Below are 21,187 nucleotides of genomic sequence, written 5' to 3'. Positions count from 1 at the left end.
TATTTGGCTTAGGTAAAAAAAAAGAATTGAGATTCAAATAGTAACAGGTTGCTAGCCCATCGCCTAAAAGAAAAATCTCAAGTTTATAAGCCTATCCCTTAGTCGCCTTTTACTACATCAATGGGAAAGAGGTGGAGTGGCCCTATTATGGTGGAGTGGTCCTAATTTATTTTCTGCCGATTTTTTTCTGCCGAAATTGCCGGGAACCACATTAAATACATGGAGACATATTCCCACTACCACTGGCTCCTGGCTCATATTTCGTCGCCGAAACATATCCTACTACTATTATAAAGGCGAAAGTTTGTATGGATGTATGGATGTTTGTTACTCTTTCACGCAAAAACTACTGAACCGATTACCATGAAATTTGGTATGTAGGTAGCTGAAGACCCAGAATAACACATAGGCTACTTTTTATCCCAGAGTTCCCGCGAGATTGATAGGGTTTCCATGCGGACGAAGTCGCGGGCGGCCTCTAGTATATACATATATATAGTGTCCCTTTTGTTCTGTAAAATGTTGTGTCAGAGGTATGTGAGGCTAGCGTCTCCTTCGAGGAACAGAAAGGAACCCTCTTCAAATATTTGGACATTTTCATCATACCTTATTCTTCTTCCTCCTGGCTTTAGTCCCGGTTGCATTGAGATATATTAGGCCCATGGAAAATAATTTCGCTTGAAATAAAATTATTGTTTTACCATTTCAGATTTGAACTTCTATTACAATGAGGTGTGCTCGATTGCGTTTGCAAGAACGTCCTTGCACAAAGCCTGACCTCCAGCGGGAGAAGGAAGTCAAGGCGAGGAGGTACTGCCAGCGGAGGATGGTGGACCCTGGACACGAAGAGGATCCTAGGTGGATGGACGTGTTTGATAGGTAATGCCAGAACCCTCTCAGTTCAGATTCCATATCATGTCAATATTGGATACATACATACATACATAGCTGAACGTGGCTTTTCAGTCTTTTCAAGACTTCGCTCTGTCTACCCCGCAAGGGATATAGACGTGATAATATGTATGTATGTATGTATTGGATACATCATCATTAATCTATTACTTATTGACATTTAAACCAAGTTTATAAGAGTGATCATCATCAAAGTGGCGTGTGGTTCCCGACACCAATAGTAAAAAATAATAAGACCACTCCATCTCTGTCGTCGTTAAATACCACTATGGGATAGGCTCATAGGCGATGGGCTAGTAATCTGTCACGGGCTAGCAATCTGTCCCTACTTAAATCTCAACTGCATTATTAAGACAAACAGCTGAACGTGGCTTATTAGTCCTTTCAAGTCTATTGGCTCAGTCTACCCCGCAAAGGATATAGACGTGATTATATGTATGTGTAATAATTAAGGACAGGATCTGGACGGTCTGAAAACTGAACATTTCTGTCGTATGGCACAAGGTTACACTGTTTGCTTGCAAGATTTATGATATTATAAAAAAGCTTACAAATTTACCATTTATCAACATGATGCTAAATCAATGTTTCTATTAAAATTGTCTTTTTATAATCAAAAACGTAAAAATGATATGTTGTTCTAGATACCACTGCAAGAAGAGTTTCGACCAAGGAGATACTACGGATATTGGAAGCATCGTAAATACAGACCATCATGACATTTGCCTAACAGTTCAAAACCTTAAGTTTCTTGGAGAGGAACAAGATGTCAAAAGACCACGTACAAGTTTCAAATACAGACTACTAACAGATAATAAAAGACATAGAATGTTCACTAAACAAGTCGTTGAAAATATTGAACCGGCTGATGATTTCTCCCAACTGACATCCTATTATTTCGATGATTATGTCAAATATATACTTAACAATGACCGCTCGAGACCGTCGTCAAGTAAATCTAGTGTTTTCTTTAAAACTTTCAACGAAATCGGCAAAGAAAATAAAGCTGTGCAAGTTGAGAATAAACCTAAGAAAGAAATTAAAAAAACTAACATTCCAGAGAAGGTTACGGTAAAACCGAATGTAGATGTTGCTAAAAAGAATGAGAGTAACATTAAAGAAGATAATATAGATGATGCAAAAGTATTATTCACTAAATCTGGTAAACGTAAAAGCCTAACTATATCCAGGGTGCCCAGCCCAGAAACTGTTCAAGTGATAAGAGTAGATGTAGTTTGCAACTACAGTACAAGTTCATCACTATCTGAATATGAAGACAAGAAATTGAATGATGTTGATGCAAAGCTTGATAAAATAGAAGATCTAAACTTGAAAGGCCCTCATTTCTCGAATAAGTACCTTCTTACGAACACAGTGAAAAGTTTGGACGAAAACGTGCCAGGAGGCGCAAAAGTAACCTTACTTTGCAAAACTTTCAAATTGTCCGATAGACTTAAGCTTTTGTCGGATAGAAAAAAGGCTAAAGCTAAGAAAGACGGGAAGAAACTTCGCAAGTAAGCTAGTACTGTCATTCTATATTCTTTATGCAATAGATAGTCAATAATCTACGATAAATAATTATTAGATCTTATGAATCAGAGTTGCGTTTCGCTTCTTAGCTTTCTACTTTTAAATCAAGCAAAGGAGTTCGGTGAAGTTTTTAATGTTAATTGGGTAATTTATTCCCAATAATTCATAGATACATCCTAAATAAACTGCGCAATGTTTAGTGTAAAATAAAAAGAAATGAAAAAAAAATGAAGTTTGTTTTTGCATATTCGTAAAAAGTACTTAATTCACATTACTTTCAACGTTAGAATATGTACATAATAATAACAAAAAAATACATAATATTTAAATTAAAAATACTAAGGCGGCTGGATTCGTTTCCAAAAAAACGTATGTGTGTAGGTATAAGTATCGTAGAGTTTTACGATTCATAAAACAAATGATAACATTATGAGAAGATTATCTATTACAAAATGTATTATTGTCTGTCAGTGCGACTCCACAACAGATTGACTAAAAAAATACATGCAAGAAAAACCTGGCGACGCTGTGGCGCCACCCTTGTTTCAAAACTGTGGCTCTCAACGTGGGGTTAATGTCGTAAAGTTGGATGACTACAGGTGTAAAAAAAAATAATTAATGTTGAATTTCGAGAGAAAATAGAAATAGTTGTCTTAAAATAATCTAGTAACATTGGTTAGGACAATAATTTGTATGTATGTATGTTTATTTAAACATACCAGCAAATTGTCAATATGTATCAAAAATATATTTCATTTCAATGTATATTACACAACATTTATAAATAAATGCTGTTGATTCTACACCCCGTACGAATTTTGTCATAATTTCTCGAAATTTTCTCATAATGTTATCCTCGCTTATGTGTCAAATTGCAGTTTGCACCGTGTAATAACATAAACGATATAATTGCACTGTGCTAACTGCTGTACGTTGCCATAGTCGAGTAACGCAATAATTTTATATTAATTATAGGTACGTTGTACATTGTCACAAGTAGAGGAACGCAATAATTTTATATTAATTAATATTTTGTGTGTAATAAAACACCGAAATTGCTGAGCAAAGTTTGAGAGAGCGAAGTGCCGGACAAATTTATCTCATAAAGTTTGGAAACGATTGACTAAAGTAAAAAAAAAACTGAACGTAAATTCACACACCCTGTGATTTAGGGCGACGGTGCGCATAGCCAATTTAGATTCTTAGGAAAAAACATTTAATTTTAAAAGTAACGAATAGATCGTTAGTAAAAACGATTTGTAATTAATATCCTCATTCTCTTTACACCGCAAACATAGAATTGTTTGTGATGTAATATGTATGCGCTGGAGTAAATTAGATATGCAGTTCTTTTTTATAAATAAGCTTTATTAAAAATTGATTATAAGAAGCAGCTATTATTACATTTATTTTATTACTTTTATGAACTATACCCGGAATAATAGTTGACTCAAAACAGTGCCTTATTTTAATAGTGGTTTAGCGACTAAGGGTTCAACTTAAAACACGAAAGGATGAGACTGAGTGCATTATTTGATTTTTTTGAAAAAATAATCAGCTATCATTTAAGGACTACCTACATATAATCCAATATAGGTCAAGTTCCCCTGCAAAAATTGCGGAGGTCAAAGTGTAAAACTCTGACTTACCTAATTCAGGATCTTGGTCAAAGGTGCACCTCGGCTCCTAGCTGAGGTTGTAAACAGGTCTAAAATGAGAAAGAAGTAAATTGAAAATAAAATGTATTCTGCATCTCGGAAAGCATGTTAGTGAAGAGCGCCATCTTGTGGTCGTGATGAGAACCACGTTAGAAGCAAGATGCGGTTTTGGTGGTCTCTTCGAGTTTTAAATAAATAAATCCCTAACAAATAAAAAAAAAATACATAGATTGAGTTAGCCTCGAAATAAGATCGAGACTAGATTTTTAAAAAATCTTTATTTAAGACGTGTCAGTCTCAAATAGACTCGTATTACGAGATACCTACTAATTGAAGGATACTAGGTACTTTTCAATAAATAAATCAAAAAAGTATGAAGGGATCGGCGCAAGCGGAAACATGTAGTCTCCGCATACTCTTACGGAATGTTAGTACTTACGTTAAAAGAGTTCACACGAAATAAGAATTTTAGAAAAGCCCATTGCGAACTTCCTTTTTTTAAGCGGGTTGAAAGTAAAGACTAGACTACACAAGTTATATGTTAGTTTACCTTAGAAGTGAGTAGGACTACTAGGAACTTATACCGCAATGATATTTCAAGAGAACTTTATCCAATGTCAAGAAATAAGCTTTAGTGTTTCGCAAACTTTGTGGAGGCTAGAAAGCCGTAGTGTAGCTATCGGCTATCAATAAACTGTTTATGTTTTGGATTGAGCCAAAATTAATATCAAATCGGACGAAATGAGGCGAGGTGCCGTGTGGTTCCCGGCACTAAACAAAAGGACCGTTCTATTTCTTTCCCATGGATGTCGTAAAATGCGAGTAAGGAATAGGCAAAAAACTTTTCTTCTTGTAGGGGATGGGCTAGCAACCAGTTACTATTTAATTCTCAGTTCCATTATAAATCCGTACATATGAAGTTTAGTTTAGCATTTGATCAGCATTTAAACATATATTTATTTATTTATTTAAACTTCATTGCACAAAATACAAATGTATAGCACAATTGGCGGACTTAATGCTAGAAGCATTATCTACCAGTCAACCATTGGGTCATTATGTATTCATACATTACGAGTCTATTAACTTTGAAATCTGCCTCTGTGGCAGCGGTAGTGCGCTTGTCTGGTACACAGGATGGCCCGGGTTCGAATCCCGGCCAGGGCATGATGAGAAATTAACTTCCTGTGATTGGTCTTTGTTTTTTTTGGCCACGCTTAAATTTGATTTTTGTAAGTGTATTGTTAAGAATATTATCTACATGATAACAATCTGTTGGTGTCCCTAAATAAATAAATAAATTTGTCACACTTTTATGAGTAAGTTACGGTACTTAAGCTACCATAGAAAGACTTATTGAAACAAAACACAGGTGTTAAAACCTGGTCGACAAACTTAGTAGCTTAATTTACTATGAGTTGTCGTAATACATACCTACTAGGATTACACGAAGTGACGTATGTTGTCCCTCCGTGATTCACTCGTCTCCTGAGACCTGGAGAAGCTAACCAATAAAAGAAGTAACTAACAAAAAATAACAAGGCAATGTGTACTTTAAAAACTAAACGCTAAGGTCGAATAATGCTTGGATTTTGGAACAAAAAAAAAGAATGTTAGCGACTCTAATCCGAGTTCATGAAACCAAATTGTAAACGGAAAAGATAGTTTTGTAGTGTGAAAAATATTTAGACAATATTATAAATGTTTCGAAGTAGGTGGTATTGGAAAATTGTAAAATGATGTATAAATTCAAACCTAGCTGTTTTAATATCCAAACTAATATCATAATTAAATAAGACTGTTCGTTTGTCGCCTCTATACACTTATACGTAATGTATCTTCATAAAATTTTACTGCTCCCTTGAGATCTGCGTTAAACGTTTATGTAAGCGAAGCATCGACCACAGCTAGTTATAGGAAAAAAAAGCTTTTTTCTATTACTAGCTATTGACGAAAAATCCTATTGTGTGCCACTGATAGGTTACACAGATATAAAGTTTTATTTTTAAATCTAAATATCATAAAGATTGCTAGCACAACGCCTATGAAAATCCTAAGTTTGTAAACTTTTTCTTTACTAACTTTTACAATATGTTTAAGGAACTGTCCTCAAACACACAATATTTTTGCTACTAGCCCAGCATTTTTTGCTATTAGACCACGTTCAGTATAAACAGCTGAACGTGGCCTTATAGTCTTTTGGCTGTAATGTATGTATATGATCAGCATGGTCAGTCTTGACATTGGATGATGATTATGATACCTGTAAAAAAAATCATGACAATATATAAACATGTAGATAAAGTATAATATAGAGATCGTAGCAAGTGAAAAGATGTAGCCTCCGCCTACCCCTCCGGGAAAAAGGCGTGATTTTATGTAAGTACGTATGTATAAAATATAATTTCGATTCCACAGTAAGGATATACAAAAAACTGAAACCCTCTTTTATTAAAGGGTCAGAAAATGTACTATAACACAATGTAAATTACAAAGAATTTTTAATATCATTCTAGGTATTTATTTATCATTTGAAGAAAGAGAAGCAAACTTTTAAATAAGAATCTTTGCAAATAATAAATACACAAGGAACTGGTTCTTATTTAACTTCAAAAAGTAAAAATTTGAGACAAAGGATTATTTTTTCTTTCTGAAACGCGGCGCCATGTTTTATTTTTGTGAAAAGAATATCACGAAATTCACGAATCGAGTATTTTAAATCTATTGAGTTGATAAATTGATTTAATATTCCCGCGGCCATGTTTAATTTAGTTGACGTCATAATTAATTGCTGTATTTTTCTTCTTTTGAATTTGTTAATTCATTTTTGTGTTTTTATTGATCTACAAACTACAATAAATTGAAGAAGAGAATTACTATAGGGTGAACACACTTTCTTTCATTCTTTCTTCTTGGCGTGTCCCGGTTGCATTTTTAGCTGAGATTTCAAACTTCGGGACAGATATAAAACTAACCACCATTTATTTGGTAGTAAATATAAGTTAAGTATTTTATGATAGGCCTCTGAGAATCCAACTTTAAAAAAACATAACATTACGACAATTCAACATTATGTTCTGGAAGGCATTCGAGAAGATTAGTTTGTATTGTCACTTTCATTTGTAAAATATCTCATCTTTTATATATTTTACTACTATTCAAACATACATATGATGTATTTTAACTAAAAATCAAACGGATTTGTTTCAAATGCGTTAAAGATATGTTTCAACCATGAAATTTATACCGCCATTGAGGGTATCTCCGTAACATGGCATTGTAAAAACATACAGACAGTTACACAACGTCGCAAGATCACTGGCTATGATTAACGAGTCGAACGGAAACGTTCCTGAATATTAATTTGTAGTGGGGGTCACCGCGCCGGGCAAGTGTGACATGGCGAAAGGATTGCCCACCCCGCCCGATGGGCGAAATGTGTGTGCCGAATTTATAGGTGTGAGAGATGGAACTTGAGGGTAGCTAAAGGGTGAGGTGGACTTCGGACCCCCTAACTTGGGGGGTTAAAACCCCCCCAATTTGCCCTAGTCCGGCACCCCGCCCGGGGCTCGCCGTTCCTGTCCAAACGATAAGAGGGAAGAGGGGTGAGCGTCAAATGGACGTTTTACGCATAATTTACAGACGCAAATGGATTCGAACAGTCTTCTCACAGCACTTACCTTGTAGGTTTGCTGATTTCTGAACGCATCCGTGTTTTACACACGTGTTGTCGCACAGTGGATTGACGTTCAAAAACTGTACCATTTTCATACGAAATACGTTCTCTTTTTGAATTCTGTTAAGTAATTTTTTTTAAAGTTATTTCTGTTGTCGAATGCAGGTGAAGAAAACTGTTCTAATTTCAAACGGAACACGTTTTGAAATTGACTTACATAAATGTTATTCACCATTTTTAGCAATTACTCTTCCATGTTCAATTTAAACTTATTTTTATTAGTAATTTGATTAGATACAAACTTATTCGAAACATTGAAATAGACAGTTTAAAATGTCTATATGTCACTCTAGAATTTCGCAACAAAAATTGTCTATCTTCAAGGTCCATAATGTTCTTTTGCACTGAACTGTCATTTTAGACCTTTTGGTGGTAAAAAGGGACCAAGCCACACTTTTTTTGATCCACAATAGTCAAGAAAGGTCGTCAAACCCACACAGTAACAAAATTAAATTAAATAAGTAATTCAGAAGCAAATGATGAATCCTACAATTATTGAATTGAAATCTTACTTTATTATTTTAATTACTATTTGCACAGTTAATTAAAATAATCTTTAACTGAATATCAAAAAGATAATTACAATATGAAGAGTTTACTTTTTATATGATTCTGCAATTTTGAACCCTCTTAACCAGCTGTAAGGTCTATTATTGACTACATGCTGATCTGTTAGCGTATTAAATACATAGTGTGTGCCAGATGCTTTTCTTACCTCGCAGATTGTAAAAGTCTATCTAGGGAAAGGCTTAGAAACTCACTATTTTACTTTTCAGTGATACCCCCTCTCACCATTTCTGAATCTCAATTCGTCAGTTTAAGGTACTCTTCAGGTTAAGGTGATCACAATACGATATTATACATATGGTCACGTCTACATACCCTGCAGGGTAGACAGAGCCAACAGTCGTGTCTAGACTGAAAGGCCACGTTTAGCCACGGCTAAGGGATGGAATTGCGATTCAAATAGTGACAGGTTGCTATCCCATCGCCTGTTAGAAGAATCATAAGTTTATTAGCCATTACCTTAGTTGCTTTTTACTATTCACACGGGCAAGATATGGAGAGGTCCTATTGCTTAGTGCCGGGAACCACACGGCATACCCTGTACCTTGAACAAAATTTGTTACGTAAGTACGTTTATAAACTTTATAGATACTTCACAATCGAAGTCCAACTTATTTGGTCACTCTTTATAAAATGTCACACAAAAAAGCTGTTATTCTAACACTCTAAACAAAACTCTATTAGATTAGTTATAAAGGTGAAAATTGAATGAACAGCTCCAATAACACCATAAAAGCGATCGGTCAAATTTACCCCTTTTTAAGAGCAAGTGCTTTGCAAAAAAATAATACTCTTTCTGGCTTCGTGTCAAGGGTGATAGAAGATATGGAAGTGATTCCTGTTCTACATTATCTATGGTCAGCCCATATCTATGGTAAATTCACATGTGCAGTGATGTGATTATCATTGATCGGAATTTCAAGGTTCTATAATCGAATTCTTATAGTAAAAGTCTTGTTCGAATCGTCAGAACGTCTGTTTATAGCATTCTAGGTGGATTGGACGCATAATTTTTTTTTTAAATACTGGTAAGTCTAGTTTTATCGAAGTCGAAAAAAAAAAACACTCAGTATTTACAATATAATATTTGAGATTATATTCTACCTGTGTACTAAATAACATCAAATTCCGTTTAGTAGATTTTGCTTCAAAGAGTAACAAAGACACATCCGCATATCCCTACAATTACAAATTTTCGCATTTACAATGTTACTATTTGTTACCCGCAGCTTCGCTCGCGTGAATTTAGCGCCATCTACAAATTCAAATTTCTTTATTTTTCTCTACATAAACTTAAATCAAAATATTAACCGAAAAGTTAACTATAACTACACAAGGTACAAAAGCAACAAATTGAAATTTAACGCCATCTAACGAAAAATCGACGAAATTAGCATTTTGACAAAAAGCAACGAATTAAGCGCCACCTGCAAAAAGCGACGAATTTAGCGCCACCAAAAAAGACAACAGGTTTTCGCAAATCCCACGGGAATTATTGTTTTTACCGGGATGGGAAGTACACCAACCTTCTCCTGGGTACGTTTCAGATATACGTGATATTTACCTTAATTCTCTAGATAACCAGTGAAGAGGTAACAAACAAACAAACTTACTTTTACATTTTTAATATTAATTAGAATACGGCTCAATGTAAACAAGCGTGACGTTCTGAAAGCATCTATTGCCAGAATTTTAATATTTAAATTGAAAATGACCGATTCCAATTTTTTTAAATTAAGAACACCATGATTTCTCTTTTCAAAAATTTGTTCGAAAGTAGACTGTTTGTGTGTTTAAAAAAAGGAAAGTTCGACTTCTTTTTCAAAATCTGTTTAAAAGTAGACCAGTAATGGCCTCACATACGCCGCATCGATGTCCAATACTCAAAGTTGTCACCGCAAGGAACGACGCGTGACGGCGCGAGCCACCTATTGAATTTATTTGGTAAAATTAGGTTTTTTTTTTTTTAAGAACCTACTGCCAGAGTTTTTAAAATTCTAATTATAAACGTCCGCTTCCAATTTTTTTAAATTAGAACACCATGACTTCTCTTTTCAAAAATTAAGTCGAAAGTAGACTGTGTCGAAATTCGCCTATTGAAAGTATTTGTCAATTCTTTTTTTATATGCTGCCGGAATCTACCTCCCCCTTCAGTGTGTTTAAAAAAGAAAAGTACGAATTCTTTTTCAAAATCTGTTTAAAAGTAGACCACTAATGGCCTCACATACGCCGCATCGATGTCCAATACTCAAAGTTGTCACCGCAAGGAACGACGCGTGACGTCGAGAGTCACCTATTGAATTTTTAACGCTCACCGAACCCTTTTCAATTATCCATTGAAAATGGGGTTGCTTCAATGTCCGCCGACGACTGACAATCCTTTTTGCATTGCTTAATTATTTAAGGAAATTCCTTAATTTAGACGCGAGAAAAATCGCGTTTGTTTGATCGTAGGCCTTCGTAGGCTCGTAGTCCGTAGCGTGCTACGACGCTACGACAAAAGGGACAGTAGTAATAAGAATAATGTGAGACTATAGAACTGATTTATTTAAGTTCACATTTCTTAAAGAGCTGACGGCTGATGATGCCGCAAAAATCTCGAATGGATACCAGGTACGGGAAAGTGCAGCGTATGACGGCCACCACGAAGACTGATGATCTGCTGAAGCCCGGGGAAACGTTGGATGCAGGCTGCCTCTAACGAACTTGGTGGAAGCCATTTGGCGACCTATTTAGATGATATTGTGATGATGATTGTAGGAACACCGTGATTAAGGAATGCTATGATATGAAATAAGACTACTAACAGATTTGTAAGAACTTTTAAGTCATGTACCTTACTAGCTACCGCCCGCGAGTCCTGCCCGTCATGTCTATTGTCTTGTGTCTATATCCTGCCCTCCTTCATACTCCACTCTGTATGGATGCAAAATTTCAAGGAAATCAGTTTAATAGGTATGACGTGAAAGGCGTACAAAAAAAAAACAGAAACACGCTTTCAAGTATACCAAAATAACACTAGGCTAAATTTTACACGCGTACAAAGCCATGAGCGGCAGCTAGGACACTGCTGGGATCGTAGACATTATTAGTTCGTAGCTTGTTCAATTAATTTCGTAGACTCTCGTAGGCCTCGTAGAGGTGCTACGAACCTAGGGACCAGCTTAAGGCTAATTTAATTAATGAGCGTCTATATGACAGATAACATTTAATAAGCCGTATTTGATGAAGTTACAAAGTCAAATTTTTTTAACGGCCTCTGTGGCGCAGCTGTGATGCGGTTGTCTGTGATATCGGAGGTCTCGGGTTCGAATCCCGGCCGGGGTATAATGAGGAATGAACTTTCTCTGATTGGCCTTGGTCTTAGATGTTTATCTAAATTGATACTTGACATTAAAATTATCATGTAAAATTATGGCTTAAATAATACTGGCAATTAGTAAAAAAAGAAAACAATATACTCAGTCAAGAGTACCCCAAACCTAAAATTTACATAACATAACATATTACGAGTATCACGTTTATATCCCTTACAGAGCAGACACAGCCAACAGTCATTAAGAGACTGAAAAGCCACGTTCAGCTTATCAGTTTGGCCCAATGATAGAATTGAGATTGAAATAGTAACAGGTTGCTACCCCATCGCCTTAAAGAGGAATCTCTTTCTCATAGATGTCGTTAAAGGCGACTAAGGGATAAGTTTATATATTAACGTGAAAGTTATGCAGGGCCCGTGGTAAGTACAAATAAAATGTAGTTTCTACCTATCCCTTCGGGAAAGAGGCGCGACTTTATCCACGTGCACTCAAGATTTTCCAAATTGAAAATCCAAATTGCGGATTTCAAAAACCTGCCCGGATGTAAAGCGAGATACATATTAATACGAGAATTTAAGGCAGGGGTGAGAGTCGCAAGGCTTCCAAGCCCCTGCCCCCCGATAGCCGGTCCGGTACCTTGTGTGTGCGTGTGTGAGTCAGGCTTACGTGTACCTACACAAATTTCATAATAGGTGTAGGTACCTACGTTCTCCACTCAAATTTTACATCTCACAAGGATACAGAGTGTGTTTTGAATTTGGAAATTGTATAGGTAGTTTTTTTTGTAGTAGTAGGTATATTGTAACTGGCTAGTGAGATTTTTTCGGCAGTGACCATTTAAAAATTACTTTTATTAGGTTTTTTACATGATCGTTCTTCATTCGATTTTTTGCTACAAGGTTAAGTTTAGTTTTAAATGAAGTAATTTTTGAATTTGGAAATTGTTTAGTTGTAGTAGCTCTTAAAAAAAGAACACTTCCATAAGGTGTACGTTTCCCAATTGAATTTGGCAGTAGTTTCGAATTTGTCATTCTTTGTATGTGGCGAGTACGAACGTTTTACTGCGGTAATTTTGGTAATAGAATACAAATTACATAATAAAAGTATAGGTATGTATGTTCTTAACTTTAATTTCACGTCACAAAGATACAGTGTTTTGAATTTGGAATTTGTGTTTAATTTTTGGCAGTAAGTATATTTATTGCAAATGACCTGTATAACCTTTAATAAATGTGGTTTTGGGTTGCATTGCACTAAGAGAGTATTTCTCGAAATGTTCGCAAAATTTAGAAATTGAGAGATTATTACGAAGGCAGAGCCGCTGACGTTCAATCTTGTTTAAAACAAGAAGAAATATCTCCAAAAAAATGAAAATCAAACAAATCATTCGAAATAAGACCAACTAAAATCCTAATAAAAAATCGGAGCATCCTGTATCCGAACGGACATGCGTACCTCACCTACGTATATCTACTGTACGTTATTAATTTATCTGTAGCGAACTAACCATAGCCCCCCCCCAACCACCCTGTTTAAACATAACAAAACGAGTATGCAGAAATCCTACATACGCTGAGACGTGGAGTCGGTTAAATTACTTGTGCCTTAATTAAAAGCCCAGCTATTCTCTCTATGACAAGTATGCCGTGGAAATTTGTAGTGTATAGTTTGAACAGCGGCCAGTGGAATTTTGTGAACAGTTTTGACGTTCAAACATAATGGAAGCGGTAATTTAAGTACAATGTACCAGACCGTGCCGTGTGGTTCCCGGCGCCAATAAAAAAAGAGTATGACCACTCCATCCCATTCCCATGGATGTCGTAATAGGCGACTAGGCTTAGAAACTTGGGATTCTTCTTTAAGACGATGGGCCAGCCATCTGAACGAGGCCATTTCCATCATTAAACCATACAGCTGAAAGTGGCCTTTCAGTATTGTCAAGTCTGTTGGGTCTGTCTACCCCGCAAGGGATATAGACGTGACTATATGTATGTGTAGCCTTCGAGGTTTTTCGAGACTTCTGTTTACCCTATAAAGGATACAGCCATATTTTAAATCTATACTAATATTATAAAGTTGCAGAGTTAGTTTGTTTGTTTGTTTGAACGCGCTAATCTCAGGAACTACTGGTTCGAATTTAAAAATTCTTTTTGTATTTAGTCATTTATCGAGGAAGGGTTTAGGCCATTTATCATCACGCTGCAACTATTAGGAGCAAATATATAATGGAAAATGTGAAAAAAAAAACGGGGAAAATTATTGATCCTTGACGGCTTCAATGATGCCCAAATATTATTTCCTTAACAAACAATCTCTTCAGCTTTATAATATTAGTATAGATAATGCGACGCAAAAGTTAAAAATCAATTATTTCCTTGCTTTTGTAAATGTGTGCGATGTTTTGCAAATCACCTGACTACTCCGCTCATGAATGTACATACATACATATCAGCACGTGAGCCCGGGTTTTCAAGAAGGACCAAGCCGGGACAGTCGCCTTTGACAACATGTGAAATTTTACGGATTTGTCAGTATAAATAAAATGTTTGAAAAGAAAACTTTTATGTGTTTCTTAAAAAAAATACCGAAACCATTCCCCTTTTAATGGTTAACAAGGCGCTTTAGAGAAAACTTTCAGCCATTTTCGTGTTTCACGCATATTATTGGCAATACTGTAAAGAAGTCGGTAGAGGATTCATTGATTTACTTGGAATATGAACCTTGTTTTGAGGAGTTAAAGCATGAAATCGCTTGGAGGCTGTTTTACTATAGATTTTAACTGCGGAAAATAGCTAAGTAGTTCTCTTAATGGTTTATCTGTATTTTTTTTTCTATTTATGATTATTTAATTATAATGTACGCAAGTTACCTACAAAAGATATTTGTTGATGTGGTGTTTTATAAAAAAGAAATATATATTTTTCCTTTGTGACATTTTCCTAATAATTTGTCATAAAAGGTAATTTTCTAACAAACGTGATCTTCCGGTCTGCTAAAAAAGGCTTATAATAAAATTGGAAAATCATATAAAGATAAAATAAAATTTTCAAAACTATGACATTTTCGTGTTAATAAAATATTCGTATACTATTTTTTTTGATGTCTGGAGATGAAAAAATTTGTTTACCTGGATTGGTTATCGAAAGAAAATTGAGAATAATCTTGTTAATTGGCAATAGAGTTCTCAGTCTTAAGGTGTAGCAATATTAAAAATAACTTAATATTGTAAGGAAAATTGGATTGAAGATTAGGACTTGATGATTTATAAAAGAGCTTTTAAACGAATTGAAACATATAACTTTAAGATATAAAATGTCCTTATATCCTCTAGCTATGACTGTTGAAATTCCGGTTTTTCCCGTGGGAATTCCAACAAATTAAGACTGGCTGCTAAGTCGGGAAAGCATAATAGACAGAGAATGGCATTAATAATTATTAGTAGGAATAAAAACATGGATTAAAAGTAACTTAAATTAAAGTAAAAATCTTTGCTTTCATACAAGCATGGAAGTTTGCACAAGTCACATTGTCAAATAAATATAAAAAAAAAATAACAACATCAAAGTAACATTTCGACACGAAACTCAGACCAAGATGCACCAAACAAAGTATAACATACACACAAGAACACACTGACATTGATACAAAGTTCACCAAACAAGGACGGAAAAACTATGCCAAACTTATCACAATTATGAGTACTCATATCCTCTCACGAGACCAAAGTTGGCGTGAATGAAACCTCTATATAACTCCGCCATTGACTGCTTTTACACGCGGGAATTAACCGATTTAATAAACTCTTATGGACAAGTAAAGACTAGGAATTCTATAAAATGTGGCCGAGTACATTGCCAGGGGAATTTGCACAAGGCGAAACAAGAATAAGGGGGGGCACCCCTTTCAGGGGGGCGCCCTACATACGCGGGATGTTTACAACGGCACGCACGCACTTCTGTTCTAGAGAATCAGGGCTGCGTACCGGACATCCAGGGCTGGCACGGCTGTCTTAAATTTAATAGTGAAATTTTATTTTAAAAAAAATTTTTTTTACCCGTCTGCTTAGAGTAATTGACTGAGTTATTGGGTATGTGACGGCAGTAGACAGAAGTAGTTATTGGTCGCGGAACTTTGAATGTAAGTTATAAAAATGTGTGTCTACCTATTAAGGAACTTTCATGATATTTTAGTGCCGAGCACTTGTTGGTTCATGGAATAAAGTCACTTGAAGTTAAAAGTAGGTCTGGTCACTGTCAGTAAATTTTACCTAATGTGTGTAAAATTTATTGACATAGAGGTATGTTGGAATGCATTTTCCGCATATGATTAAGTTAAAGCTATTTCTAGAACCTGATGTGATAATGCGCATGGGATAAGTACAATTGACCCTATAGGTATTACGTGTTTTCAATAATCGAACCTTTCAATAAGCTGATAACACCAGTAAATTTGCTCTTTGATGTTTGTCCATGTCACAAGTCCTATTGTACATACAAAAGTATATCTGTATCCCTTACGGGGTAGACAGAGCCATCAGTCTCCAAAATTTTTTACCATGATTGAATTGCTGAAGCACTTGCTAATCCAATCGTTAATAAAAAAAAATAAGTGATGTCCCATTATAAGGAATAAAAAAAATAATTTTCTAGTATATCTGACAGGGATCGTGGCAAGTGGAAAGATGTAGTCTCTGTCTACCCCTTTAGGGAATTTTATCACACAGTTTGACAATTATGTGGTTTGGGAATACAATTATGCTTCCTGACTTACTTACTAACACTAGACTTAAAAGTTTGATAGCTGAGGTTGAATTCAATTATTGTAAATGTATTATAATTTATTTATAAATCGAATTAAAAACAAATTGCTTATAATTACATCACAGTCCAAACCATAGATTTATTAAAAATTGGTCTACATTCAGATTTCAAAAATATATATATTTATTTATAGCTTACTTAAGTCTTCACAATATGTTCATGCTTTATGCTAAATAAATGTATTCATATCGTCAAGTTATCATAATTTTGTATGTTATTACTCGCAACGCCATAACATCGCCTTAGTGGATTCTAACGACCCCTCGGTTGTAAAGAAAACATTAATTAATACAGGTAGATTTCACAACGGGATGATATCTCAAACTTCTGTCGTGAATTAATATCAGTAATATCTTTTAAAAGTCTGTTGGAAATTAAAAAGAATTACTCGCATTCATCGCTCGGCATATAAGTTGAACGAAAATGGCTTCGGTCTGCGCGGGTTCGCCTTACTTTTCTTTACCTCACATCTACTTGCCGAGTAACGTACTATTTTTTTTTTGTAAATTCGACTCAATAAAATAGTTTTTATTTGAAAATTTCGGGAAGAAATTCTACTCGTGAAGAAGTGACATGATGACCATACAATTCTGAGAATAACTCTAAAGAAAAAAATAAATATACAGGTCGAAAAGTACTTTCCACATAACGTAATAATTCCCGTCAACATTCTAAATCCGAAACCGTTCGAATATTCTAAACTTAAAAATTAATTTAAAATATTCAAATACTATTGAATAGTTCGAATTAACCCTAGCGAACCGGTCGCCTTACTAGATGACGTAGGGGGGCAGGGGGGTGGATGGTGGCTAGCGGCGGGTTGGGAGGGGGGGAGGGCTTCCCGCGCCCCTTGGCAGGACGCGGCCGGTAACACGAGTGCGCCTATGCGAGGCATGTATCTTGGACGGGCAGATATAACAGAGAAGTAGCCCCCCGTACTGGGCGGCAGAGCTTGGAGGGTGCTCCACTTTAGTTTAAATTCGATATTATTTTTATAAGAAGAATATTTTTCTTTTATCCTTGCGTAAATCTTGGTTAAATCCTAACCAATAGAGAAGAGCCCGAAGTACGCCTTCTGACCATGATCTTGGATTGGCTTGGTCTCAAGAATGTTTTTACATGAAGTGACTTTGCTAGGTACAAGCCCATATTGGATCATGGTAAAATTGGACAAGATGAATGTGCCTTATACCCTTAGTCGCCTTTTTCGTCGTCGTTAGGGCCATGTATCAATGACTCCTTATGAGTGGCATGGGTCAGTTTGAATGATATTTGATACCCAGATAGCCTGTAGGCTACAGAGCCTACAGGCTATCTGGGTATCAAATATCAGGTCACATCCGCCAAGATAGACTGAAGAAATCCTGACTTGACTTCGCTGAAGATGTTCACTAATAACTCTTGACCTTCCTGATCAAACATCAAACTATTTTTATTTCAAGTATGTATTGTGTATCTATCGCTTGTAGGCTGGATCCGTAAACAGGGGCACAGTACACACTGGTATGTATCAAACATACCAGTATGTACTGTGTTTGTGTATGTGAGTGTTGGTACGTCCCTTCTTTTCTTAAATTTCTCATTTCTCTTAAAAATAAATATTTTTAAGTAGAGCATCCTTCAAGCGGGTCGTAGCTATTTTACATGTGCGTGGACTATAGCTGCCCGCCCTACGTATCGGTAGGTAGGTAGGGCAGTCGAAATAGGTTTCCAGCGACGACGCTGAATACATTTACCAAGGCTCGTGTGTTCGAAATTCGAATACGAACTCCCAATTTCTTTCTCCGGCCAAATCACGTTCGATTTTTTAAAAAGCTGCCAGTATTGGAAGTACATAATAACGGTCAAAATGAAGAACGCTTGTTATGAAGTCGTAATATTTTGGCTTTAGCTGATTTGTGTTATGTTTTTTTTCTTTGGTTAGATTTACAAATAAAGCTGCCAGTATTGTTGATGTTTGAAGAAAGGGACAAAATATACGAATGATTATTAACTCGCATAATGTACCGTATAACTGCTTTTTCTGCGATATCAATAACTATTCTAGTATTGGACGTGGAAATTGGGACAAAATAAAAAAAGGTAAGAACTCTGCTTTCACTGCTTAGGTAAATATTTGTGTTAGCAATCCTTTTCTTTTAGCCTCAGATCGAAATAAAGGTGGATCTTTAAAAACGCTGCTTCTGTTTAACTCCTTGTTAATTTCCTTTGACAAAGAATATACTAATTGTAAACAATGGACACAAAAATTGGCGTGTGTAAGTGAGTGTAAGTATAAACTTGACCGACTGACTGTTCTACTCTGACGTGTACAAACGAACAACAAGCTATACGCGAATTTACTGGTATTAGTTAAATAAATAAATATATACGGGGCAGATTACACAGATTGTGTTCGAGACTTGTGTTACGAGATACTAACTCAACCATACTATATTTTATAATAAGTACTTTTATATATATATATATATATATATATATATATATATATATATATAAACATCCATGACCCAGGCCAATCAGGGAAAGTTCGTTTCTCATCATGCCTTGCACGGGATTCGAACACGTTATGAACGTAATAATCACGTATTTTTCCCTTATCTCTTGGAAGTAGTTGATATTTAGTTGAATAACTTTAATTTAGGGCACATAATAGGTTGACTTTAAGGTCGGTTTAATCGGATAGGTTATGGATTGAATTGAGATTCTGTTATTGATAAGTTGGTAGCCTATTAGGTACGGTGAGGGAAAACATTATGAGGAAACCTGCACATTCAGGCATCTGGATGTGTAACCATGATCGATCCAATATGGGTAAGGTTGCCTTGGAAAGGTTGCGGAGGTCAGATGGGAGTCGCTTCGTGTAAAAACCTGACTCACCCAATCCAGGATCCATGGTCAAAGGCCCCAGGCTTCTATCCTGAGTGGTGAGGATGTAACCGGGACTAAAGCCAAGAGGAAGAAGAGGATGCTAGCCTATTACCTAAGACGATTCCCGAGTTTATAAACCCTTCCTTTGCTCGGCTTTGCAATCGGCACGCGAAACGAACTAGTTGACTTATATTATAATAGAGGCCGCCCGCGATTACGTCCACGTAAAACCCTTATCATAACATAACAAACAATCAAAAAGCCTATATGTTATTCTGGGTCTTCAGCTACCTACATACCAAATTTCATCGTAATCGGTTCAGTAGTTTTTGTGTGAAAGATTAACAAACATCCATTCTGACATACTCACAAATTTTCGCATTTATAATATTAGTAGGATTTCTTCACTGGCACACTAGCAACTATGAAAGTTTTACTATATGAATATGCTTACTTAGTCTTCTTTCACGAAATCCACGGGAAAGAGATAGAGTAGTAATATTCTTAATCGCTGGGAACCACAAAGCAGTTATCACAATCAAAAAATAAAATTAAACGAAATCTTATACAGCTTTAGTCGTCTTTTATGATGTCCACCGGAAACAAAGTGGTCCTATTCTATCCTCTTAACTATCTAAAGAGCCGTAAACCACACGACACTATCACAATTAAAATCTTAATCATACAAAAATACATTCATAAAATCACGCCTTTTTTCCGGTGGTGTAGGCAGAGACTACATATTTCCACTTGCCACGATCTCTGCATAATTCCTTCGCTTCATCCACATTCATAACTCCCTTCATGCGAGCTCGGGTGTTCTTAACCTTTAAATATTGAACATAATCAAATCATATTATATACATTCAAAAACACAGATTTTCAATTTGCTATTGCATTATACTATTTATAAATAAAACAGGTAAGTATTAAACATCCGATTAAAGGTCTACGTGACATACGCTTTAAATATCTGTATTATTCATAAATTGTATTAAGAAACATTATTGTACGTAGCTCAAAATATGGCCAACAGGAATTGAATGAAATGACGCCGACCATTCCTAAGGGATTCCGGCCCAAAAGGCCGCTAATAAGGGACGCTAAGACTAACTACTGCGTCCCTTTTGCCTCGTGTCCTCGAACAATTTGTCATTAAATTCGCACCTTCATTTGAATTGTGGGTTAAATTTATAGACGTTGTTTTTTTGTACGTTTTTTTTAAAGTAGAGACAGTCCATTTTTTTCCCTTATATGTCGTAAAAGGCGACTAATGAATAGGCTAATAAACTTGGGATTCTTCTTTTAGGTGATGGGCTAGCAATCTATTATTTGAATTAAAATTTATTTTTTAATGAGAGTATTGGCTATGTATACCCCATAAGAGATAAAACTTATCACTATGTGTATCTTAATCCCATCATTATGTCATTTAGATAATCGTGGTCTACTTTCAAATCGGCCATATTCCTACATAGCAGTTATAAATTTAAGCTTTATTCCATTAGGATAAGGATCAAACTATTATGGTTTTTGAAATATAATCGAATTTCCCTTTTAAAGTCTCATAATCCTTACTTACATACTTATATTAAACATGGAATTTGTTTCTTTGTATATATCTTCTTCACGCTTGACCATTCAATATTAAGTAACTGATATACGCGAGCGGAGTCGCTGACTCAGCTAGTTCTTAATAACATGTAACAAATACAATGTCAAGTAAGTAACTTAACAACGTGTATGTTTAAAACAAAAAGCGGCCGAAGACGTGTA

At 35.6% G+C, this 21,187-nt stretch overlaps 1 protein-coding gene across 1 annotated transcript; it reads left to right on the top strand.

The window, feature by feature from the left end:
* The first annotated feature begins 727 nt into the window (after positions 1-727).
* Positions 728-2,430, top strand: LOC132903966 (uncharacterized). Its single transcript, XM_060953732.1, has 2 exons — positions 728-879; positions 1,557-2,430. Exons 1-2 carry the CDS (start codon positions 728-730, stop codon positions 2,428-2,430), a joined length of 1,026 nt encoding a protein of 341 aa, XP_060809715.1.
* The last annotated feature ends 18,757 nt before the right edge of the window (positions 2,431-21,187 follow it).

This window comes from Amyelois transitella, chromosome Z (assembly GCF_032362555.1).
Source record: "Amyelois transitella isolate CPQ chromosome Z, ilAmyTran1.1, whole genome shotgun sequence".
In the NCBI taxonomy this organism is placed as follows: domain Eukaryota; kingdom Metazoa; phylum Arthropoda; class Insecta; order Lepidoptera; family Pyralidae; genus Amyelois; species Amyelois transitella.
This window is presented reverse-complemented; position numbering and strand designations above follow the sequence as displayed.